General features: G+C 67.8%; 1 protein-coding gene across 2 annotated transcripts; it reads left to right on the forward strand.

Annotated features, from left to right (window-relative positions):
- Window positions 1–955: 955 nt before the first annotated feature.
- RNF144A (ring finger protein 144A) lies at window positions 956–23925 on the forward strand. Of its 2 annotated transcripts, none has more exons than XM_084900099.1 (8): window positions 956–1029; window positions 19128–19273; window positions 19367–19471; window positions 19576–19636; window positions 21247–21454; window positions 21701–21848; window positions 22623–22712; window positions 23713–23925. In XM_084900099.1, the coding sequence occupies exons 2-8, from the start codon at window positions 19139–19141 to the stop codon at window positions 23842–23844; spliced, it is 879 nt and encodes a 292-aa protein (XP_084756225.1). In that variant the 5' UTR covers window positions 956–1029; window positions 19128–19138; the 3' UTR covers window positions 23845–23925. The 2 variants fall into 2 exon arrangements, with proteins under 2 accessions (XP_084756225.1, XP_084756224.1); XM_084900098.1 differs by lacking the exon at window positions 956–1029 and adding an exon at window positions 9692–9847.
- The last annotated feature ends 240 nt before the right edge of the window (window positions 23926–24165 follow it).

A 24165-nucleotide genomic window follows, 5' to 3' on the forward strand; every position in this document is an offset into this window, starting at 1 on the left:
AGGGTTCCGGGTTCAATTCTGGTCAAGGGCATGTACGTTGGTTGCGGGCACATTCCCAGTAGGGGTGTGTGCAGGAGGCAGCTGATCGATGTTTCTCTCTCATCGATGTTTCTGGCTCTCTATCCCTCTCCCTTCCTCTCTGTAAAAAATCAATAAATTTTATTTTAAAACATGTAGAGGTGTGTGTCTTAATGGATCTCAGCGAGGGAGAAGGGGGAGAGACAGAAACATCCGTGATGAGAGAGTCACGGCCCGGCTGCCTCCTGCACACCCCTCCTGGGGGTCGAGCCCGGAACCTGGAATGAGTCCTGACCGGGAATCGAACCCTGACCTCCGGGTTCCTGGGCCAGCGGGCCAGGCGGCACCACTGCTTCCAGCTGGCTCAGGGGCCCCCGTGGCTGTTGGCATCGGGGACAGACTTCCAGGGAGCCCAGGGCCAGCCCGTGTGCCAGGCCCGGGGGGACCTGCTGGGAGGGACCGGGGCCGCCCGGGCTCAGGGCTGAGCTCTGCCTGGCACCTTCTCCCCTGGTGTGGGCGCTCCCGTCCCCCCAGGCCGGGCTCGGGGCGCTCCTGTCCCCCCCCCGCCCCCCTGTCCCCCCCCCAGGTCCTCCTGTCCCCCCCCAGGTCCCCCTGTCCCCCCAGGCCGGCCTCCGGGCGCTCCTGTCCCCCCCAGGGCCCCCTGTCCCCCCAGGCCGGCCTCGGGGCGCTCCTGTCCCCCCCCCGCCCCCCTGTCCCCCCAGGCCGGGCTCGGGGCGCTCCTGGCGGCTGGCAGGGCCCCCTGGCCCCTCTGCGGGCGTGCGGCGCCGCGGGCGGGCGGCAGGGGGCGCCGCGGGCGGGCGGGCGGGCGGGGGCCGCAGTCTTTGTGCCGTTCGCGCCGCGCCCGGAGCGGGGGAGGCGGAGGCCGGCCGGGCAGAGGCGCCGGCGGAGCGGGCGGAGGCGCCGGCGGCGGAGACAGGCCTGGGCGGAGCGTTCGGAGCGGCGGCGGCGGAGCGGACGGAGCCGGAGCCGGAGCCGGAGGCGGCGCGGCCGGTGCGTGACGCGCGGACCTTCCTTTGTGTCCGCATCGGGCGGGCGGGCGGGCGGGGCTCCGTGCGGGGCGCCCCCGGCCGGCTGCCCGCGGGGCGGCGGCCTCCGCGCGGCTGGGGGAGCGGGTCCCCTTCCCCCCGCGGGCGCCGGGCTCCGGCCGGGGCGGAGGGGCCGCGGGGCGCAGGCCGCGGAGGGCGAGGTCCGGGCGGGGCGCGGGGCGCGGGGACCGGCGCCCGTTACCCATCTCCCCGGGCGCCCAGGACCCGCCACCTCTCCCGCCGCCGCCCCTCCGAGGCCGGGGTCCCCGGTCCCCGGGTCCCCGCTCCCATCGGCGCCCAGGCCCCTGGGAAAGGGCTCCTCCTGGTGCCGATCCGTGGGGTCCCAGAGGGTCCCCGCTGTGGGCGCTCCCCCGCCCTCTGTCTCTGTCCCCCCAACACTCACACACTGAACCCCAAAGAGGAGAAACGCCGCCAGCAGCGTGTAGCCTGGCTCCTGGCGGCCAGGCGGGAGCGGGTGCCGGAGGGAGGGGAGACGGCCCGAGGCCTGCTGCCCGGGCTGGGGGCGGAGGCTGGTGCCTGCACCCAGAGGTGACCCCAGGCTGGGTCCCACAGGTCTGGGAGGACCCCTTCCTGGGGGCGGGCCTGGGGTTAGGAAAGGCCTGGAGGTGACTCAGGCCAGGCCCCCCGGGGAGTGTCCCACCCAGAGGTGCTGGTCAGTGAGGCCGGGGAGGCGGGCCGGGCCTGGGGGCTGGAGGGGAGGCCGGGGAGGCCACAGGGAGGCCGGAGGGGAGGCTGGAGGGAGAGGAAGCTTGCAGGGGCCCCGGGCAGAGGAGGAGGGAGAGACACAGGGGTGGGGGGCCCTGCCCCAGGTCCTGGGCCCTGCAGGCAGGCGGTGGTGTGTGCCTCCCTCCCCCAGCCCTGGCAAGAGGGCCCCCCCCCCCCCTCCCCGTCTTTGCAGCTTCCTGTCTGAGTTTTCTTTCGTTACTTTTTAAAAAGTGTGAAGAGGTTATGCCCAGAGAGGTCAGAGGGAAGAGGTCACGGAGTCTGGCTCCGGGCGGCCCGTCTCGCCTGTGGAGGGGGAGCATTGAGGGCTGGGGGGGGGGGGGGCGAGCTGGGAGGAGGGGAGGCTCCGGGCGGCCGGTCTCGCCCTGTGGAGGGGGAGCATTGAGGGCTGTGAGGAGGGGGGGTGAGCTGGGAGGAGGGGAGGGGTGCGGAGCATGAGCCCCAGAGCCCGCTCCCCACGCCGCACTGCTGCTCCACGGGCCAGGCCCGGACCCCGGTCCCCGGGGGAAAACGGGGTGCTTGTGACCCCATTCTGACGGCGTGGACACTGTCCCGTCCTGGCCCGGCTGGCGTTGGGGAGCTCATGTGGTTATAACTCAGTTTAAAAAAAAATGCTTTTATTGATTTCAGAGGGAGAGAGAGAGAAGCGTCCGTGATGGGGGAGAATCACGGACCGGCTGCCTCCAGCACGCCCGCACGGGATCGAGGCCATAACCCGGGCCTGTGCCCGGACCGGGAATGGAACCCTGACCTCCCGGGTCCTGGGTGACGCTCACCGAGCCGCACCGGCCGGTGGCGGTGTGTGCAAGGGGCCTGCCTCCTGTCAGTACGCGGAGGCGCAGTGGAGCGGGGACCCCGTGCGGGCCGGCTGGGGCGCGGAGAGGATGCGGGCCCAGGCGAGCGGCTGGGACAGGACACTGCACGCCAAGCGCCCACGCTGGGGCCGTGCTCGCAGGTCACAGTGGATAGAGCGTCGGCCTGTGGACTCAAGGGTCCCAGGTTCAATTCCGGTCAAGGGCATGTACCTGGGTTTTGGGCACATCCCCAGTGGGGGGTGTGCAGGAGGCAGCTGATCGATGTTTCTCTCTCGTCGATGTTTCTAACTCTCATCCCTCTCCCTTCTCTCTGTAAAAAAAAATCAATAAAATATATTCAATAAAAAAAAGATCAGCCGAATAGGCTAAGACGGCAGACCCTCTGGTCAGCGTCCGTGGAGCGGGCCCGCTCTGTGGACCGTGTGGTAACTCGCTCGTCTGCAAAGACCTGACCAAGGTCCCTCCACAGGCCCTGGGGCTCGGAGTTCAACCCCCATCCCCACCTGCCAGGGTCAGGAGCACGTGTTTACACGGACGGACATGTATGTCTCCGTGTGTTTGGCAGGACAGAGCTCCAACAAAGACCGGGCACAGGGCTCCTCGGCGAGGCTGACGGCAGGCGTGGTGGTGAGACCCAGTGCCCCGTGTGGCTCCGCCGACCTTCGCCTGTCACCTTTGCCCTCCGAGGGCGGCCCAGCCCAGCGGCTCTCCCAGGCTGCGGGCTCCTGTCTGTGTGTGAGGCCGCAGGACAGGAGGGGGCGTGGGGCCAGCCACCTCGGTCCTGTTACCGGAAGGACCCGCTTTTCCGGAGGCACCAGGCGGCTGCCTCTGCGTCTCCAGGACAGTCCGGGTCCGTGGCAGCTCCTGGTGGGGGGAGAGGGGGAGTGGAGACCGAGGCTGCGGGGCCCAGGACCCCCGGGAGAGGCCCGGCCCGTGGGGGCGGCGGACGGCGCGGTGATGAACCGGCCGGCGGGGGCCAGACCCCCGCGCCGCGCCGGTGTCCGTGGTGCTGTGCCGTAGCGGTGAGCGGTGAGCGTCTGCAGCCCGGGGGCAGCGAGGGCCGGGACCGCAGTCCCCAGGCCCAGCGCCGTGTCCTGTGCCGCACATAGGTCTCGGAAATGTCTGGAACGCACCAGGCGCCTTTCCCTCAGACACGCTCAGCCCAGGAGCGACCCCCGCTCGCACTCTCCCTCGTCCGTGGTGTGGCCACGCCTTCGGGCCGGGCTGGGAGGCCGGCGGAGGGACGCGGAGCCGGAGGCCGGCGGGGCGAGAACGAGGGGGCGGTCTGTGCGCGGAGGACGGGGTTCGTCTCTCAAACGCGGGGGGGTCGTGGCCGTGGGACAGAGGAGCCCCTGGTGCCCGCCACGTGGCTCTGTGCCCGCTTCTCCTCTTCGCACACCAGCCGCCATCCGAGCTGCGTGCTTCCCGTACGCTCACTGAACCCCGCCCAGGCCCACGGGCGGTGGGGCCTCTGGCGCGCGGTGTTTTGAAGGAATTCGCTCTTCCCGCCGGGCAGGGCGAGGCATCCCTTATCTGTGAGCGCTGTAATCTCTCCGATTCCTTCTCCCTGGCCTGAAGCCCTGGCCTTGGCCGTGACCTTGTTTTCGCTCCGTCCCTGGCCAGGGCAGCAGGTCCATGTGTTGGTTATTAAAACGTGTGTTTATTGATGTCAGGGAGGAGGGAGAGGGAGAGAGAAACATCCAGGATGCGGGGGAATCATGGGCCTCCTGCACGCCCCTCCAGGGGAGGGAGCCTGGGCCCCGGGCCGGGCCCTGACCGGGAGTGGAAGCGTGGCCTCCTGGTTCCCAGGGCGACGCTCAGCCACGCCGCCTGGTTCTGCCCTCACGTGTGAGCCATCAGCCCCGAGCCCTCTGGACGGGCAGCCTCTCAGGCTCCTGCCGTCCAGGGAGCGGCCAGTGCTCCCTTCTTCCACTTCTTATGGGCGTGGTTCTCCTGGCTGCTCCCCCTGTGGCCGGCGGGCAGTGCTGTGGGGTCTGGGCCTCCCAGGCTACCCCTCCCCCCACGCCCCGCTCTCCCCGCAGCCGCCTCACTCCGCTGCTCCCGAGGCCGCCCTGGTCCCTCGGGATTCCCGGTCCCCCGGTCACAGCGGGCGCAGTGGGAGCGGGCTGCAGGGAGGGTGTGCATGGTTTTAACTTCCGTTCCACGTGGGTCTCCCCTGGAGGGCACAGCCAAGGGTTCGGCGAGCCTGGGGAGGGGGGGGGGGGCGGCGAAGGATGAAGAAAAGACAGACGAAGAGAATAAGCTGGGTCTAGGTCCACAGTCAGCAAACAGGCTCACGAGCTGCCGCTCTGCTGACTAATGGGTCTGCCGACCACTGGTCTAGGAGGCTCTCCTGTGCCTGGCCGAGGCTGCAGGACAGGTCCAGGCGGCAAGCTGAGGCTTTGTTTTACAGCCAGAGGCAAACAAGGCGGTGGTCACCACAGTTACCGTGTTCCTGTGAGTCTCACTGGTTCTGGCAGCACCTGCTGCCCTCCCACAGCCGTCAGCTGCCCAGGAAGGCCCTGGGTGACAGAGAGGCCACCTGATGCTGCTGAGAGGCTGTGCCCTCCACGCCGGGACTTGTCTGTGGCTCTGCCAGCAGCTCAGTCCGAGGCCTAACCCTGCGCCGCTCCCTGCACCTGGGACATCAGCCAGCCCTCCGCGCGGGTCTGCGGAGACCGGCCCCTCGGGCGCCTGATGGGATCTCCGTGGTCAGCCCGGCGCTGGGGGCTCGTAAACATCTGCTGGGAGGGGGAGCGCGCCCGCGCGGGCAGGGCCTTCGGCATCAGTCCGGCCGTGGCGGGAGGGCGGGCGGCTATAGGGCCTGGGGGTGGGCGTGGGGGGTGCGGGGCCTCAGGACCGATGCCATGAAGGTCGGGTGGCACCAGCAGCCCGCGGGCCGGCGCTGGCCGGGAGCAGGTCTGGTGACGCTCAGCCCCGGCCCCGGCGCTGCTGTCTCCACCGGCAGCGCCCTGGCTCCCGGCATTCCGGCTGGAAACAGGAGAGCCGCAGCCAGAGGAGAAAAGCGCGGAGAGAGGGGTGATGGCGTCGCTCTGTGCGGGCGCTGGTCCCCGTGTCCCCGCGGAGCCACGAGAACGGGAGCCACGAGAACGGGACCGCGCTCGGTGGGGCCAAGGCTTTCCATCCTGGCGGACGGAGGCCGGGTGTTATCCAACCGGGAAATGGCGTCCAGATGCACTCCGCCCGGCGGCTCGGTCCGATTCCCAGAGCCTCCCCTCCCCGCTCCTCCATCGGCTCCTGCTGCCTCCGCCCGGCCCCCGGCGGCCCCGCCCCCGCCCTGCCCCCGCAGAGCCTCAGCACTCCTGCTGGAAGTCCTCAGGCCTCCGGCGTTTCTCAGGGACGGTTTATGGACCGCCCCCTCGGGGGAGCCCCCGAGAGAGAGGTCCCTGGAACTGCTCCCCCTTCCTGGACGGACAAAATGGGGACACGGACGGGTCAGAGGTCCCGGCAGCATCGGACGGGGTCTGAGGTCTGGGGCCTCCGGCTCAGAGGGTGCGTGCAGCCCTGAGGCTCCGCACCGGTACGGAAAACTGGAACCAAGCGATGCTGAGAGGGGGAGTCGGCCGGAGGAAAAGGTCTCCGATGCTGGGCCCCCCAGGGAGGAGCTTTCCCTGTTCATATGCTTTACCTTCTCTGTCTCCCAGTGCGGGTGTTCCCGGCCCCTTTGCAAATTCTTAAAGAGCCCCTGAGTGCTGGGCCCTGCGACCTCCGCCAGAGGCCTGGCTGCGCCAGCACCGATAGCCTCGTCCGGGGCAGGTTCCATGGCCGCGCCGGCGTGGGCGTCGTGTTACTTTCCTTAGTATTGAAGCAAGCGAGCGCTTACAGAAGCCAGTGGCAGGTTAACAGGTCAAACGGCAGTTTTTGTAGAAGATGGACGCTCAGGGCCTCCCCGTCAGATTCATTCCTTTGACGCGGGCGAGGGTGGCATTAGCACACGCCCTCCTCACCGGAGAGAGGAGGACACGGGTCCCGCCGCGGACGGCCAGCCAGCGAGCTGGGGGTGCGCTCCGCCCCGGGCAGGCAGATGTGGGCCGCTGGGCGGGGCACGGGGAGCGAGACTGAGGCCTCTGTCTCCGATTGAGCCGCTGGGGCGCGGGCCGGGACAGAGGCCGCTTTGTGGGCCGGACAAGCCCTCCATTCACCCGCCTGCCACACAGACGGCGTCCGAAGCCTCCGCGGACGGCAGCGGCGGACGCCGGCTCCCGGGAGCTCCGGGTGTTCGGACTGGGGCTTGGGATGGAGCGGAGCCACGAGACCCCTCCACCGGGGGGCGAGGGGCTGGGAGGCCGAGGGCTCCCGTGTCCCGCGGGTCAGGCAGGGGAGGCTCGGCTGTGCTCCGGCAGGCGTCGGCGCCGGCACCGGCTGGCCACTCGTGGTGGACAGAGGGGGAGGGAGACGGGGGAGCAGGAAGAGCTCAGGACTCGCCTGGGGGGGTGCCCGGCAGGCCCCCAGCGCGGAGGCGGGCTCCGGAGCCCAGGATGCAGAGCCGGGGAGGGGCGGGGGTGTCCGTGCAGAGGCGGCGGCAGGCCGCACTCACGGCTATGTTACGTGTTGGCCGGTGAGACAGGGTGCCTCCGTGAGCCCGTTCATCAGGAGCCACTGATCGCGGGGCCCCAGGAGGTGTCTCTTCCAAATCTCCGAGCATACAGCACCCAGGAAGTTCCCGGGTTTATGTCTTCGAGCTTCTCTGTCTGCAGATTTCACCAAGAGCTCGGCGCAGGTGATGGTTACCATCCGTTTTCAACCTGAGATCATCGTGAGCTACCCCTTGGCATGAGACTCTGGGAATTATCATCAAGGTCCGTCTGTTACCTTAGACCGTGGTCGGCAAACCGCGGCTCGCGAGCCACCTACGGCTCTGCGGCCCCCGAGTGCGGCTCTCCCACAAAACACCGCGTGCGGGCGCGCACGGACAGTGCGGTGGGAACTCCGAGGCCGTGCGCAGACGGCGGTGTTCGGCCTGGGCCAGTCTGTTCTGAAGAAGCGGCGTGAGAACGCTCCAGGGGCCAAGGAGCCGCAGGTGGCTCGCGCGCCGCGGTTTGCCGGCCACGGGCGTAGGTGATGGTTGCAAACAGTTTGCGACCTCGAGGTCGGCGTGAGCAAACCTGGGCCTGAGACCTTGGGAATTGTTATCCACGTCAGTCTGTTCCCTGAGGCGGTGAGCCTGCAAGGTCGGACAGTGAAGTTTATCTTTTCCCGTCACTTAAACAAAAACAGGTATGTCCCAGGGCAAGGGACTATCTAAAAACAGCAGGTTCACCTACAGGATGAGGGACCCTCTGAGGATAACGGAAAAGCAGCAGTTTTCCCCGGAGGGGCCACCCTGTCCGTTGTGTGATCCGCGGGAAGGAATTCCTTTCTCCGTGCGTGCAGCTCAGGGTCACACACTCAGAACCTTCAGCGGGAGACACGCCGCTCCCTGGGCAGCAGAAAGGAAGCGGGGCCAGGGAGGGGCCAGGCGAGGAGGACGGGCCTTCCTACCGCTTTTCCTTTTTTAAAAAGAATTCTAGAAAAATTAGGGGTGCCAGCGTCTCCCCGATATGTGTGCGCACAACTGGGTTTATAGGAGTTGCTCTCTATGACGCCTTTATTTTCTTGCTGGTCTGTCTTCGACCCCAGTTCGTACCGACACCGGGGGTAGTGTTCAGTCTCACGGGATGACACTGCGTGTCTCACTCCCATGTCCCCATCATGGCTCCTCGGGGCCCCCCGTGTCTGTGCCCGTCCCGTGTGCGCCAAGAACGTGCTCAGTGACACAGGACACGCTGGTGCCGTCCAGCCGCAGAGTCAGTCCTCAGGGTGGTGTGTGGGGGTCAGAGGTGTGTGTGGTTTATATTTCACCCACTCCCAGGTGATTGTCCAGGTGGCACTCGTTATTATGTTCCTGAGGAGTGAGTGAAGGTCTTCCCTTACCTCAGCCAGCGGCACCGAGTCTTTATTCTGCCGTGGCGGGTTTTTAGTGGCTGCCGATCGGACAGGTGAAGGGCGGCGCCTTTCGGTCCATTTAATTGCGAGGCCCGGCGTCTGGTCACGTGTGTGTGTGTGTGTGTGTGTGTGTGTGCGCGCGCGCGCTCGCTGATGTGCACATGGCTGACGAGACGGGTGAGAGGCGGACAGAACTGTCAGTGTGTGTTGGCCCCGGCTGGCTCTGTGGGGTGATCTGCTCACACGGACGCAGCAGCGGGCTGGCGTGTGCTCCCTTCCCCCTGCAGGCCGCCCTCTGAGCTCCGTGGCCCTCCTGTCTCCCAGGTGCTCGGCGGCCTGCTGACCGTGACACGCTGCGGTGCCCAGGGGCCTCGTCCCACTTCTCCACACGCGTGGCCGGGCGTGGGGGGAGGAGCCAGCCGAAGCACCGCTGCACACGGAACACAGCACACCTGGGCCCAGCACACCTGGACCAGAACACCGGAACACAGCACACCTGGACCCAGCACACCTGGACCAGAACACCGGAACACAGCACACCTGGGCCCAGCACGTCTGGACGCGGCACACCTGGGCCCAGCACGCCTGGACCAGAACACCGGAACACAGCACACCTGGGCCCAGCACGCCTGGACCAGAACACCGGAACACAGCACACCTGGGCCCAGCACGTCTGGACGCGGCACACCTGGGCCCAGCACGCCTGGACCAGAACACCGGAACACAGCACACCTGGACCCAGCACGTCTGGACGCGGCACACCTGGGCCCAGCACGCCTGGACCAGAACACCGGAACACAGCACACCTGGGCCCAGCACACCTGGACCAGAACACCGGAACACAGCACACCTGGACCCAGCACACCTGGACCAGAACACCGGAACACAGCACACCTGGGCCCAGCACGTCTGGACGCGGCACACCTGGGCCCAGCACGCCTGGACCAGAACACCGGAACACAGCACACCTGGGCCCAGCACGCCTGGACCAGAACACCGGAACACAGCACACCTGGGCCCAGCACGTCTGGACGCGGCACACCTGGGCCCAGCACGCCTGGACCAGAACACCGGAACACAGCACACCTGGACCCAGCACGTCTGGACGCGGCACACCTGGGCCCAGCACGCCTGGACCAGAACACCGGAACACAGCACACCTGGGCCCAGCACGCCTGGACCAGAACACCGGAACACAGCACACCTGGGCCCGGCACGCCTGCACACCAGGTTTTGGCCAGAAGACAGCCCGTCCCCTCCTCCCCTGGCTTCTCAGAGGTAACGTGGCACTCGGCAGGTTTGAATTGGCAAAGCTTCATTGCTGCCTTCTTAGTGCCGTGGTCGACCGCGGCTCTCGAGCCACAGGCGGCTCTTTGATCCCTGCAGTGTGGCTCTTCCACAAAACACCACGGCCTGGGCCAGTCTGTGTGGAAGTGGCGTTAAAAGTTTACGTTTAAAACGTGGCTCTCCGAAGACATGTCAGTCGTGCTGTTGGTGTGTGGCTCTGCGGGCCGATGAGTTTGCCGACCGCCGGCTTAGCGGCCTCGCAGGCCGTTGCCGGGGAGACGGAAGGCCTGCCAGTAAGTGCGTCTCCACCCCATGGAGCCGCACGTGGGAGCCGTGGCCAGCCCGTCCCGGGCGGCGGTGAGGCGGGACCTCGGCTCCGTGCGTGCCGTCTCGGTGACGTTTCATAACGATCCCCACCAGGGCCTCCCGCGGCTCCTCGCAGCCGGGAGCGCCGTGCCCTGGGCCGGAGACCCGGGAGCGGGCGGGAAGGCCAGAGGGTGCGTCTGGGCCGACCGGCTCCTTCCCTCACCGAGAGCCTGCGGGCCGGGCTCCTGGCGGTGCTGGCGCTCCTCTGACCCGGAATCCGGGGGCGCAGACACCAGCCCAGCTCTGGCGTGAGGCGGGGGGAGGGGGAGGGACAGGCAGGGCAGGAGGGAAAGGCCGAAGCCACACTGTGTGCCACGGGCATGTGGAGGAGAGAGAGGGACGGTGGGTGGGGGCCGGGGAGGGCGTGGCTTTGAATGGAAGGGCTGGGAGGTCTTGCTGTGAAGGTGACCTTGACCGTGGACCTCAGGGGTGTGGGGAGTCGGGAGCAGGCGTGGTGCTGGGAGGAGGAGGCAGGGCCGGGGGAGGGGGCAGGGGCCCCTCCACACCAGCGCGTGGGCGGGGCGGCGTGGGGGGTGGGGAGGGGGGCTAGGGGGACCTGGGGGGCGTGGCAGCAGCTGCCCGGGCGTGTCCTCAGGGCTCGCAGGGACCCCGTACCCGCCCGGCCGATTCGGGGGAGCGGAGGCTTTGCGATGGGAGGGGGCGCAGGGCTGAAGCAGAGGAGGGACGGGTGCGCCCGGCCTGTGGGCTGGTGATGGCGCAGGCTGGGCGGGGGGGGGGGGGTCAGGGACAGCGAGAGGCCGTGGGAGCTCCATGGACGCCCGGGCGATCCGGACGGCAGAGCGCGGCTGCTCCCCGCGGGCCGGGGCGGCGAGCGCGGCCGCTCTGGGTGCGGACCAGCCTGCGCTCCGGCAGATGGCGGCGTGGGAGGAGGAGGCGGTGCCGTGGGGCTCAGATGGAGCTGTGCCGCCCGAGGCAGCCGCGTCTGCCGGCGGAGACGGTCTCCGCGCCGAGAGAGCGGGAGCCCCGCTTTGCACAGGTCGCGTTGGGGACGACGGAGCCCTGCGTGGCGGCTGTGCCCACACGTGGCCGGAGACCGTGGCCGGAGACCGTGGTCGGCTGGAGACGCAGAGGGAGTCTTGGGGTGACGTTTACAGGGGAGACGAGGTGAGGTCCCAGCGAGGGGAGAGGGGGAATGGCTGCTCCCTGAGGCCCAGAGGCAAGGCCGGCGGAGGAGGCCCAGGGGCCCGGAGCGGGAGGCGGGGTGTGGCTGTCGGAGCCCCGGGAATGGCCCCGGGCGGGGGGGGCCAGGAGCCGTGTCCGGATGGCCGGGTGAGCGTGGCCGGTGCTGGCTCTGCGCCCGCAGCCCGGCGGTGGCTTTGGCAACCACGGAGAGATGCCGTGTGGGCCTGGCAGCAGTGCCCCGGCGGGTGTGGGTCCGGGGGGAGGGTGGAGGGGAGCATCGGGGACAGGAGTGGCTGCCACGGCTTCCGAGAGGGGAGCCGGGCGGGGGCTAAGTGAGGCCACAGGTGTGTGTTTCGCTGGGAGCATTCGTCGCTTATTTATTTTTATTTTTACACTTTTCATTGGCTTCAGAGAGGAAGGAAGAGGGAGAGAGAGAAACACCAGTGATGAGAGAATCATGGATCGGCTGCCTCCTGCACGGCCCCCACTGGGGATGGAGCCTGTACCCTGAGCAGAGAGAACCTTCCGGCAAAGGAGGCGCCGGTCGCCGTCCTCCGAGCCCTGCCTTGTTCCCAGGGCGGCCATTCCAAGCGGACACGGAATCTTTCGAGGAGCAGGAAAAACAAAAAAGGGGGGGGGTCCCCTGGAAATCAGGCAAAGGAAGTGAAAGAAAACACAGGCTAACCTCACGCGTGAGTCAGGAAACAAACATTTAAAACAAAACGCGAGCAAATGGAACCCAGGTGTCCGTCCGATGTGCGTTTGGGAAGAAAAACAACACTGACAGCCGGACAGCTCGATCCGCCCAGGGGTGCACGCCAGGGGCTCCGCTGGAGGGGGCTCCCCGCCCCGGGACGCAGGGGGCAGGGGGCCACGTGACCCTCCTGGGAAGAGGGCGCCTTCGGGGACCCAGCGCCGCGGTGGTAAAGCCCGCACGGCGAACAGAAATGGCACGCCCTTGGCCTGACGGGCACGGGCCTGCGGCCGGGCGGGCAGGCGGTGCCGGGCGGGCACCGGGAGGAAGCTGGGCACGGCCAGGAGCCAGCCTGCGGAGAGCAGTCCCCACCGGGGGTGCCCGCAGGGTCTCGGACCCCGGCCGCCCGCCAGCCCGCCTCCTGGCCCTCGGCTTCCTCCCGGGGAGGGGAGGGGGTCTGGGGTTGTGTCTGCACAGGAGGGGCGGCGTGGCTGTGGGCCTCCTGCTCCCACACCGACTGCAGGGGGTCAGCGCTCCCCTCAGCCTCCCCCCCCCCAGGTCTGTTTACTTCCTGAGCCCCAAGGCCCCGGAGAGGGCGGGGGGGGGGGGGGGGTGCCTCCTGCTGGCCTTGGCGCGGACGGGACTGTGAGCTCATGGGCGGTTGGTGCCGGCAAAGGGCTGTGTGTGTGTGTGTGTGTGTGTGCGCGCGCGCGTGTGTGTGTGTGTGTGCGCGCGCGCGTGTGTGTGAGTGCGTGTATGTGTGTGTGTGTGAGTGTCTCTGTGCGTGCGTGTGTGTGTGTGAGCGTGTGTGTGTGTGTGAGTGCGTGTGTGCGTGTATGTGTGTGAGTGTGTGAGTGTCTCTGCGTGTGTGAGTGTGTGTGAGTGTGTGTGAGCATGTGTGTATGAGTGTGTGTGCGTGTGAATGTGTGTGTGTGAGTGTGTGTGTGCGTGTATGTGTGTGAGTGTGTGTGAGTGTCTCTGTGCGTGTGTGAGTGTGTGTGCGTGTGAATGTGTGTGTGCGTGTGTGAGTGTGTGTGTATGTGTGTGAGCATGTGTGTGCGTGAGAAATTTGGAAAACCCCGCTCTGTGTTGGGAACAGCTGCCCCGGGTATCCTCCTGGCTTGGGATTATCGTGTGTTTTCTTTTCGCCGTTTATCGTCTTTCCCTGCGAACTCGGGACGGTTTGCGGTTGGGAAGGAAGGACAAACCCTCCTCCCTTTTCTACGTCTGACGTGACCTCAGCGGCTCTCCCGCGGCCTCGCCCTCGCCCTCGGGAGGTCGGTCCTCCCTGGGAGTCGGATTCCTGCTCCGAGGGCCCTTCCTTCCGGAGTCTGCTCAGAGTGAGAGCGATAACACGCTCCCGGCGTGTGGCTCCGGGTGACGTCCGCCAGGGACCCGGAGGCCACGGCTCCATCCCGCTCCGGGCACAGGCCGGGCTGTGGGCTCAGGACCCGGAGGCCACGGCTCCATTCCCCCGGGCACAGGCCGGGCTGTGGGCTCAGGACCCGGAGGCCACGGCTCCATCCCCCCGGGCACAGGCCGGGCTGTGGCTCAGGAACCCGGCGGTCACGGCCCCATTCCCCCGGGCACAGGCCGGGCTGTGGGCTCCATCCCGGTGGGGGGCCTGCAGGAGGCAGCCGATCGGGATTCTCTCATCACTGATGTTTCTCCCTCTCTGAGGTCAGTGGGGTATGTTTTTAAAGGGACTGAGCGGACAGTCTCTGAGTGTGCGAGCGGAGAGCAGATTGGAGCAGGGCCCAGAGCGGTCGGGACACGGGTGCGAGCCAGGGGGACTCTGGCCAGGACAAACCCAGCTGGCACCGCCCCGAGCCAGCGCCCGCCCACCTCCTCCCCGCAAACCCGCTCTCCGCGTGGACTCTGGGCCGAAAGCTGCTCCCGTAATTGAAGCCTGTCCTGTGGCCGCGGCCGTAGTGAGGGCTCCGTGCCGACTCGCAGGAGGCCTGGTGGGGATGCCCCTCCCCTCCCCTCCCCCCCTCCCCTCCCCTCCCCTCTCTGCCGGCCTGCTCTCACGCTGGAACACACAGTTGACAGCAGTCATTTTCTCAGCTCACTCGGAGAGACCAGGCTCCCGCCTGTGCTGTTACAGACCCGGGCAGCCGGAGGGGGGGGGGGCAGGAGAGAGGAACCGGCCTCAGGACAGCGGAGGTGCTTTCTGCACCCAGTTCCATCGCCTGGCCCCAGGGACGTCCCCTCACCCCGGGTGGGTGACCTCTGCCCTCCGTGGCGCGGTGGGCAGCGCGGGCGCTGTGTTCCGTGGCGCGGTGGGCAGAGCGGGTGCTCTTGTCCGTGGCGCCGTGGTTCTAGAACAAGCAGGTCAGCCGCGGGATGAACAAGGTGTGCGTGGATGTGGCCGCTGAAACCCAAAGCTCCCATTTTCACAGAAACACAGGTCCGTTCCGACGGAGACACGCTGAACACCGAGGGCTGAGATAAACGAGTCACCGTCCACGTAACATAATGGAGCGCTTTAATAAAAATTAACGTTTTTTCTTGAACATTAGCTTACCAGACACCGTCTAACTGCACAAATTAATAAGCGTCAGGCAAATAAATGAAGGCCTGCCCACAGAGGACTCCACGGAGGCCCCGGCAATGAGCCTGGCAGTGAGCCGGGCCGTGGCCGTGGCTGGAATCACCGCGTCCTCCGGGCCTGATCAGGGTCCCCCGGGCCCTCCCGGCCGCGCACCTGCTCCAGGTGGTGTTTCCGGGAGCAGGTGAGGCCGCAGCTGCTGGGGGGGGGAGGGGGGGGCGGCGGGTTGCGTCAGTGGATCGGGGCGGGGTCCCTGGGGCGGGCTGGGTCAGAGCCTTCTGCTCGGAGACAAAGGAGCCGGGGCGCGCAGAGCCTGCGTCTGCCCGGCTTTCCCTCCGTCTGCAGGAATATTCCTTTTTTAAAAATTGTTATTTTTAAATATATTTTTGCTGACTCCAGAGAGGAAGGGGGGAGACAGAAACACCAGTGATGGGAAAGAATCACAGACCGGCTGCCTCCTGCACGCCCCGCACCGGACCGAGCCCGCACCCTGGGCCTGTGCCCTGCCGGGAATCGAACCCTGACCTCCTGGCTCCTGGGTGGACGCTCGGGCCCGGGGCCCCCGGCCGGGCTGGGTGCATACCCGTTGGCTACAGCTCCGTGTCGGCACCGGGCCCGGCCGCCATGTCGGAGCTGATTCTGAGTGAGTCCTGGGCGCCCCGCGGGGAGATGGCAGGACGGGTGAGGCCCGGGTCCGAGGGGGACCGTCCCCAGCGTTCTCGGCCGTTCCGTGGCCACGCCCCCTCGGACTTTGGGTCTGTCTTCAGCCGGGCCTGGAAGGAGACGGCCCCGACGCCCCTGAGCTGGCCAGCGCTCCGGCCGCGGCCGGCAGGGGCAGGGTGTGCCGGGGCCAGGGCGTGAGATCGCACCCCCACCCCCGCTTTACCCCGATGCCCCGTGGGGGCTGCCACTTCAGCGTCGAGTCAGGAAAAGACAGCCATCCTGGCGAACGTGGCGAACGTGGCCGGGAGGTTTGCCCCCGGCACAGGGAGGGGAGGGTGTGGGCGAGCCCCTGCGTCCCTGACTGAGCCCTGGGGGTGAGGAGGCCGCTCCCAAGGCCAGGGCCAAGCCCAGGGACCGTGTCTGACTCACAGCGTCGCCCGCTGGCCGCCTGCCTCATGACTCCGAGCCCGTGGAGCTGGGTGTGGGGCTCCCCTGTGTCTGTTCCTGCGGCGCCCGGCCAGGCGGCCGGCGTGGGGGCAGGCGGCCGGCGTGGGGGGCAGGGGCAGACGTGGGGGGCAGGCGGCCGGCGTGGGGGGCAGACGTGGGGGCCGTGATGGGGTGTGGGCGGCGATGGGGTGTGGGCGGCGATGGGGTGAGGGCAGCGGTGGGCATGGCTGCTGTGGCGTCCGCTGCAGTTGGTGTGGCTGTGGGTTTCCAGACTTTGGGGCTGATCCTGGGGAACCGTGAGGAGAAGGAGCCCCGTGTTCTGTCCGGTGACAGGAGTGGGGGCTGTGGGGGGGGCCGGGCTGGGGGCAGTGCTCGCTGCCCTCTGCTCGCTGCAGGGGTGCAGGGGGAGGAGTGGGCCCGCAGCCCCAGCCGGGGACGGAGACGGGGTCCTGGCCCAGCGGCCACACCACCTGCTCCTTCTGGACCACCCGTCCGGGCTGAGCTCCTGCAGATATGTCCTCCTGTCCGTCTGTCTGTCCGCTGACCCCCCGTCCATCCATCCGTTCGCTGACCCCCCCATCCGTCTGTCCGCTATCTCCCCATCTGTCTGTCCGTCCGTCTGCTGTCCCCCGTCCGTCCGCGGTCTGTCCCCCGTCCGTCTGTCCGTCTGCTGTCTCCCTGTCCCGTCCACTGTCTCCTGGTCTGTTGTCCTCCCATCTGTCTGTCCGCTGTCTCCCCGTCTGTCCGCTGTCTCCCCGTCTGTCCGTCCATCTGTCCACTGTTCCCCGTCCGTCTGCGGTCTGTCCCCGTCACAGCTCCGTGGCGGCCCTGGCCCGTGCTGAAGGGACAGGCGCCTCCTGACCCCCCTGAGCTGCTGGACGGACAGAACCGCCAGATGTTCCTGAAGGCGGGCTGCTCCGTAAGCTCCCGCTGCCCCCTCTGTGCTCCCCGCTGCCCGCTGCCCCCTCTGTGCTCCCCGCTGCCCGCTGCCCCCTCTGTGCTCCCCGCTGCCCGCTGCCCCATCTGTGCTCCCCGCTGCCCGCTCCCCACTCCCCGCTGCCCGCTGTCCGCTCCCCGCTCCCTGCTGCCCCCTCTGTGCTCCCCGCTGCCCCCTCTGTGCTCCCCGCTGCCCGCTTCCCCCTCTGTGCTCCCTGCTCCCCGCTGCCCCCTCTGTGCTCCCTGCTGCCCACTGTCCGCTCCCCGCTGCCCGCTGCCCCCTCTGTGCTCCCTGCTGTCCCCTCTGTGCTCCCCGCTGCCCCCTCTGTGTTCCCCGCTGCCCGCTCCCCGCTCCCTGCTCCCCGCTCCCTGCTCCCCGGGGAACAAAGCCCGTGTCTCCGCTCTGTGACTCCAGCACATTCCCGCTCAGCCTGCAGCTGCGGCTGCTCCCACCCTCCTCCGGCTGTGGCCGGCCGTGCGGCCAGGGCTGACACAGGCGCTCAGACACAGGGACTCAGACACAGGGGCTCAGGCACAGGCGCTCAGACACAGGCGCTCAGACACAGGGGCTCAGACACAGGCGCTCAGACACGGGCTCAGGCACAGGCGCTCAGACACAGGCGCTCAGACACAGGCGCTCAGACACAGGGGCTCAGACACAGGCGCTCAGACACAGGCGCTCAGACACAGGCGCTCAGACACAGGGGCTCAGACACAGGCGCTCAGACACAGGGGCTCAGACACAGGCGCTCAGACACAGGCGCTCAGACACAGGCGCTCAGACACAGGGGCTCAGACACAGGGGCTCAGACACAGGCGCTCAGACACAGGGGCTCAGACACAGGCGCTCAGACACAGGGGCTCAGACACAGGCGCGCTTCGGGGTGAACCAGGCCCCTGCCGTCAGCGAGGGGGTCGGGATGAACGCGGCCAGAGGGTGAATCCCCTCGAGGGGGCCGCTGACTGATGTGCTGGGCGCTGGGTCTGTCTGACCTGGGAGGGCCGGGCCTGGGGGAGGGGCCGGGCCATCTCTAGGTGGAGTGCGAGCGGCCGTCCGCCCGGGAGAGGAAGGAGCGGTGGAGCCCGCAGAGTGTGCGCAGGGTCAGGCCTCCCGGAGGATGTAAACAGGAAGGGCCTCGCTGGGCGGCGGGCGGACAGCAGGGGGGCTGGTTCGGGTGACGGGAGGGAGGGGCGGCCAGCGGGAGGGGCGGACAGTGGGGGGAAGGGGGATAGCGGGGGACTGGTCCGGGGGGACGGGCAGTGGTGAGGGCGGGAGGGGCGGTAAGTGGGCGGGGCGGACAGCGGGAGGGCCTGGTCTGGGGGTTCAGCGGGGGGACTGGTCCGGGGGACGGGCAGTGGTGAGGGCGGGAGGAGAGCGGGGTGGGGGGGGGCCCTTCAGGGGCTTCGGGCGGAAGGGGGACCTCGGCTCCCGCCTTCTGGAACGCACTGGGGCCACGTCGGCCGGGACCCCGCGCGCGTCCCCAGCAGGTGGCGCTCCACGCGCAGCAGGTGGAGGTGGAGGGGACGGGGACTCGGGTTCGAAACGCAGGAGGGAAGTGATCTCTCCCACACCCCGTACCTCCCGTCACCCCAGACCCTGCCCCGGCCGGAGACTGACCTCTGACCCAGGCCTTTAGCACAGCCTGCCCCCCCCTCCCCCCATGCACTGAGCAGCCAGCGCCCCCTGGAGGACAAGCCAGTGTTCTTTTTTAAAAAGCACACGTTTGTTATTGATCCCAGAGGGGAAGGGGGAGAGAGAGAGAGAGACATCCGTGATGAGAGAGAAGCACTGATTGACGGCTGCCTCTCGCACACTCCCCGCTGGGGACGGAGCCCGCCCCGCGGGCATGCGCCGGGCCTGCCGGGCCTGCGGAAGGACCGTGACCCTGGGTGGGGCGGGCAGCGTGTGTCGGAGGATGGGCTGGGCCTGGCCTCCCGGCGTGCTGGTGTGACGCGGACGGAGGTCCCCGACTGAGCAGACTGGGACCCGTGAGGGCGTAAGGAGGCCATGGCCGTGTCCGAGGTTCCGGCCCCCGGGGTGTGGATGGAGCCAGGGTGGGAGGCAGGTCCCTCTGAGGCCCCCGGGGCTGAGGCCAGCGCCCCATCGACGGCTCTCTCAGCAGCAGCCGCTCCGGCCGCTGAGGCTCTGCCTCCGGCCTGGGTGCAGGGCCGGGGGGGGTCCCCCTTACTCAGGGCCTCGGAGGGATGTGGGACCTGTGGGCCGGTGGCTCTCTCGCCATCTGACCTTGACCGTCTCCATCCACACGGGAAAGGAACCGCCCACAGACCACGTCGGGGGCCTCTCTCCGGGGAACCTCTCGGAGCACCCCAGGGGGTCCCCGGAACCCCAGGGTCCGCGCAGGCCTCCGCCCCGCCCCCGCCCGTCTCCCCTCCGTGCTGCGGCCGGGAGATGCAGCCCCTGCCTGCCCTGGCTCAGGACGGGGGGGTCTGACCGCGCCTTCTCTCCGCAGACTGCTCGGCCATGGCCACGGCGTGGGACCGGCCCACGTGGGACCTGGCGCTGGACCCGCTGGTGTCTTGCAAGCTGTGCCTGGGCGCGCACCCGCCGGAGCGGATGACCACGCTGGCCCAGTGCCGCTGCGTGTTCTGCACGCTGGTGGGTGCCGGCCGGGGGCGTCAGGCCTGCGTCCTGCCTGCACACCACGCCTGTAACGTGTCACGTGTGTGTCTGCGTCTCGGTCTGTTGCAGTGCCTGAAGCAGTACGTGGAGCTCCTGATCAGAGAAGGATTCGCAACCACCATCAGCTGCCCCGACGCCTCCTGCCCGAAGCAGGGCCGCCTGCAGGAGCACGAGGCACGGCCGGGACCGTGGGGCGGGGCGGAGGCGGGTGTGTGTGTGTGTGTGTGTGTGTGAGTGTGATCAGCTTGTCACACCTCGTCCTGTGTTTTCTCCCTCAGATCGAGTGCATGGTGGCGGCTGAGATCATGCAGAGATATAAGAAGCTGCAGTTTGAGAGAGGTAGGTGCCCGGCTCTTCACGCCAAACCCGCTGAGACTTCCAGCTCGGTTTGCCGTCACGCCTGGGCTGTCCACTCCCGCCTGGACGGGGACTGGGCCCTGGTCTGCGTCACGGGCATCCACTCCTGCCCCCGCCGGCCCCGGTCCGCAGGGAACCGTCCCAACGGGAGTGGGGGTGAGACCAGAGGGCGGCGGGGTCTCCGCCCGTCTCTGTGTGTTTGAAAGAAGCACTGGCGCCGTGTCCTTGTGAGGCCACTTCTCCAAATTACGATGACGATAAAGGGTGTGTGGCCACATCAGAGAAGCAGAGCCAGCCTTGGGGGCCTCGGCGGTACTTCTCAGGAGCTGGTTTTATTTAATTAAGAAAACGTTTCTATTGATTTCAGAGAGGAAGGGAGATAGAAGCGCCAGTGAGGAGAGAGAATCACTGACCGGCCGCCTCCTGCCCGCCCCCCACTGGGGACGGAACCCAGAACCGGGGCCTGTGCCCTGACTGGGAATCGAACTCTCACCTCCTGGGTCTGAGGTCGGCGCTCAGCCCCTGAGCCGCCGGGAGGAGCTTGTGTGTGTCCGTGAGGCCTGGCGCTGGGGTTTGGCGGTGGTCAGTCCGCCCCCGGCCGTGTGGCCGCGGCTCAGCGGAGGGGCGGCTCCGAAGGGGGCAGCTCCTCGGAAGACATTCCCTGGAGGGACCCTGGCCGTGTGGCCGCCTGGGTCCGAGGGGGCGGCCGCCCTGGGACACCGGAGCGCTGAGCCAGGCGGCCGGGTCGGCGTCCCGCCGGCCGTGCGCGCCCTCAGGCTCCAGAGCCGGGGCTCGGTCCACGGGCTGTTTTGTTTGTTTTGCATAAAAACGGGCCGGTGTGAGGGTCAGACAGGCCTGTGGGGCCTGTGGGGCCTGCGGCTGGGAAGCCTCGGCTCACGTGGCGTCCCCGGCAAAGCCCGTGGCTGGGCCGTCCTGGCGGGAGCGTGCCCGCCAGCACCCTCACACGTCAGGGTCCGCGCTCAGACAGCGGCGACCGAGCCGCCCAGGGGCCGGCTGGAGGGACGGCTGAGCACACGGGCTCGCTCTGTTCCTGTGAAACAGGGGTCCTCAAACTTTTTAAAGTGGGGGCCAGATCACGGTCCCTCAGAGAGCTGGAGGGCCAGACTATATGAACTACTAATTCCTACTGTAACACCTTGGCTGCGCTCACTGCCCAAAAAACCTGGCGGGCCGGATCAGACTCCTCTGCGGGCCGCATGTGGCCCGCGGGCCGTAGTTTGAAGACCCCTGTGTGAAACGTGCTGTAAAACCTGCAGGATGACCACACGTTCTCCCCCGAGCACTGTGAGGCCCGGCTCCGTGTGAGCGCCGCCCTGTGACCCGGAGGTCACGGCTCCATTCCCGGGCCTGTGCCCTGACCGGGCTCCGTCCCCAGTGTGGGGCGTGCAGGAGGCAGCCGACCCATGACTCTCTCCTCACTGATGTTCCTCTCCCTCCCTCTCCCTGCCTCTGTGAAGTCAGTAAACATATATTTATAAGTGAAATAAAACGAAGTAAGAACGTGAGGCTGCGTCTGGGGGAGGCCCCGCCCGCACGCCTGACCTGCCCCCCCTCCCCCGTCCCTGTGCCAGAGGTGCTGCTGGACCCCTGCCGGACCTGGTGCCCGGTGTCCGCCTGCCAGGCCGTGTGCCCGCTCCCGGAGCTGGGGCTGCAGACGCCGCAGCCGGTGCGGTGCCAGGCCTGCGCCACGGAGTTCTGCTCCACCTGCAAGGCCAGCTGGCACCCCGGCCGGGGCTGCCCGGAGACCACGCCCATGGCCTTCCTCCCCGGGGACACCAGGTAGGTCCGGCGCAGGGGGTGGGGGGAGTGGAGAAGATGCCCGGGAACACTGGTCTCTGCCCCCACCCCACCCCGTTCCTGGGACTCCTTATCAGCCCCCAAGCCTGGCTCCTGGCCTCCCTCTTCCTGTAGTTTTATCTCGTTTACTAACAAGCGACCTGGTCCCTCCCGGGAAGCCCCGCGCCCAGCACAGCGGCCCGCCTGCCCCTGGGCCCTGCGGGCGGCCCTGACCCCCTTCTCCCGCAGTTCGGGGTTCAGGCCGGAGGAGGACGACGCGCCCATCAAACGCTGCCCCAAGTGCAAGGTCTACATCGAGCGGGACGAAGGCTGCGCCCAGATGATGTGCAAGAACTGCAAGCACGCCTTCTGCTGGTACTGCCTGGAGTCGCTGGACGTGAGTGCCGCCCGCCTGCACACCGCCCGCCGCCCGCCGCCCGCTGTCTGCCTGTCAGGGAGGGGAATCTGAGCATCCAGTGCGGGTCAAGGTCATGGGGAGGTGATCTGAGGTCAAGGTGGGGGTGAGAGCAGCAGGAGGGAGGCAGGGGCAGCCTGTGCCTGAGAGTCAGAGGCGCTGCTGCCCCCTCCTGGACAGCGGGAGACATTGCAGAGGCTGGTGCCTCGGGGGCTGCTGTTGATGAGCTGAGAGCAGCACCTCCCGGGAGAGAGGTCTGCGCGGTGCAGGGGGGTGGCCGGTGGGAGGGGAGCTCCTGCTGGGACGGAGGCCGACAGAGGTGGAGACTCCGGGACACGCTGGCCAGGGCAGGCGCGGCCTGGGGGGGGAGGGCGGAGCCTCTGGTCACTGGATCAGACCCAGCATCACCGGGTTCTCTCCTCCACCATCTGGAGCCGCTCAGCAGGACCCCGTGGGCGGGTGTGCCGGTCCCACTGCAGGTCCCACTGGCCGGGGCGTAAAGACGGACACGGCGGACCAGGCACTGCCCCCTGATACCCCCTGATGCCCCTGACTGCCCCCTGACTGCCCCTTGATGCCCCCTGATGCCCCCCTGATGCCGTCTGATGCCTCCCTGACTGCCCCCCTGATGCCCCCTGATGCCCCCTGATGTCCCCTGATGCCCATGATGCCCCCTGACTGCCCCCTGATGCCCCCTGACTGCCCCCCTGATGCCCCCTGATGCCCCCTGATGCCCCCTGATGCCCCTCTCCCCAGGACGACTTCCTGCTCATCCACTACGACAAGGGGCCGTGCAGGAACAAGCTGGGTCACTCCCGGGCCTCCGTCATCTGGCACCGCACGCAGGTGGGCACGGCCGGGCTCCCGTCCTGGGGAGTGTGTGAGTGTGTGTGTGTGTGTGTGTGTGGTTAGGTGGGTGCATGCATGTGCATTCGTGCAGGAGGGTGTGTGTGTGCATGTGTATATGTGGGGGTGCATGTGTGTGTGGTGCGTGTGTGCCTGTGTGAGTGTGCACCCGAATGTGCTCATATGTGCGTGCAAGTGCACACAGGTGAACTCGATGGTCCCGCTGACGATTGCTCAAGAGCGCCCTCTGGCGCAGAACAGCGTCCTGCGTGTTTTCACGTTTTCCGGAATGTCTGTGTGCGCGTGATGGCGGCACACTGGCCAGAATTCACGGCGCACGGTCCCCCGTGGACATTGGGACCGCGGGCAGAAAACACCGACTCGGCATGAGCCCAGCGCCCACCGTGCGGGTGCGTGTGATGGCGTGCCGTGCGTGTCGGCAGGAAGCTAAGACACATGCTGGGGCGCTGGACATACCGCAGAGTCCCAGGGCTGCTCACGGTCCTTCGAGACCTCTTACCTCCCGAGTGTGTCATCCCTGAGAAAACTCAGGCCCAGAGAGAAGCCCACAGTCAGTCAGACCAGGTGCTGTGCGTTTGTGCATTTCCCCCTCAGGCCACTAGGTGGGGCTGTCACCCCATCTTCAGGTCTGTCCTGGCCGCTGGCTGCCTGGGAGGGAGGTATGGGTGGGTGAGGGCTGGGTGGCTGGCTGTGTGGTCTATACCAGTGGTCGGCAAACCGCGGCTCTCGAGCCACATGCGGCTCTTTGGCCCCTTGAGTGTGGCTCTTCCACAAAACACCACGGCCTGGGCGAGTCTATTTTCAAGAGGTGGCATTAGAAGAAGTTTAAGTTTAAAAAACGTGGCTCTCAAAAGACATTTCAGTTGTTGTACCGTTGACATTTGGCTCCGTGGACTGATGTTTGCCGACCGCGGGATCACACTGTAGTGTGGCCCCTCCAGATGCCCCCTGACCCTCCGCTCTGGCTTCCTCCCTGCAGGTCGTGGGCATCTTTGCGGGCTTCGGGCTCCTGCTCCTGGTGGCCTCGCCTTTCCTGCTGCTGGCCACGCCCTTCGTGCTCTGCTGCAAGTGCAAGTGCAGCAAAGGCGACGATGACCCGCTGCCCACCTAGAGCACAGGACGGGACGCGGGAGGAGGCGTGCCTCGGAGGCCTGGCTCCGCCCGTCCCCTCATAAACATCCTTCTTGCCTTACGTGCCCGTGAGCTTCACCGTCACCGGTGCCGGGACTTCGGGGCCGATGTCCCCGTCTGCGGAGGCCCCGTGGCGTCCCGAGGCCAGGCGGGGGCAGGGCTGGCTGCGGGCACATCCCCGCAGACTGGCCGGACGGCAGGTGCTGGAGGAGGCACCGGGCCGGCCGGCTTCCTCCCCGTGGTGAGGGCCTGGGACCCCTGGTCGCCTAGGAGACCTTCTCCTCCAAGTGTCCTCCTCCTC

The sequence above is a fragment of the Pipistrellus hanaki genome, assembly GCF_964339955.1.
Source record: "Pipistrellus hanaki genome assembly, chromosome: 12".
NCBI classification, from domain to species: domain Eukaryota; kingdom Metazoa; phylum Chordata; class Mammalia; order Chiroptera; family Vespertilionidae; genus Pipistrellus; species Pipistrellus hanaki.

Excerpts from the sequence above, each read along its gene's own strand:
- RNF144A (XM_084900099.1), top strand. The coding sequence starts at position 19,139 with ATGGCCACGGCGTGGGACCGGCCCACGTGGGACCTGGCGCTGGACCCG. Across the intron at positions 21,849-22,622 it reads ACTGCCTGGAGTCGCTGGAC|GACGACTTCCTGCTCATCCA; the intron begins GTGAGTGCCGCC and ends CCCTCTCCCCAG. Across the intron at positions 22,713-23,712 it reads TCATCTGGCACCGCACGCAG|GTCGTGGGCATCTTTGCGGG; the intron begins GTGGGCACGGCC and ends TCCTCCCTGCAG.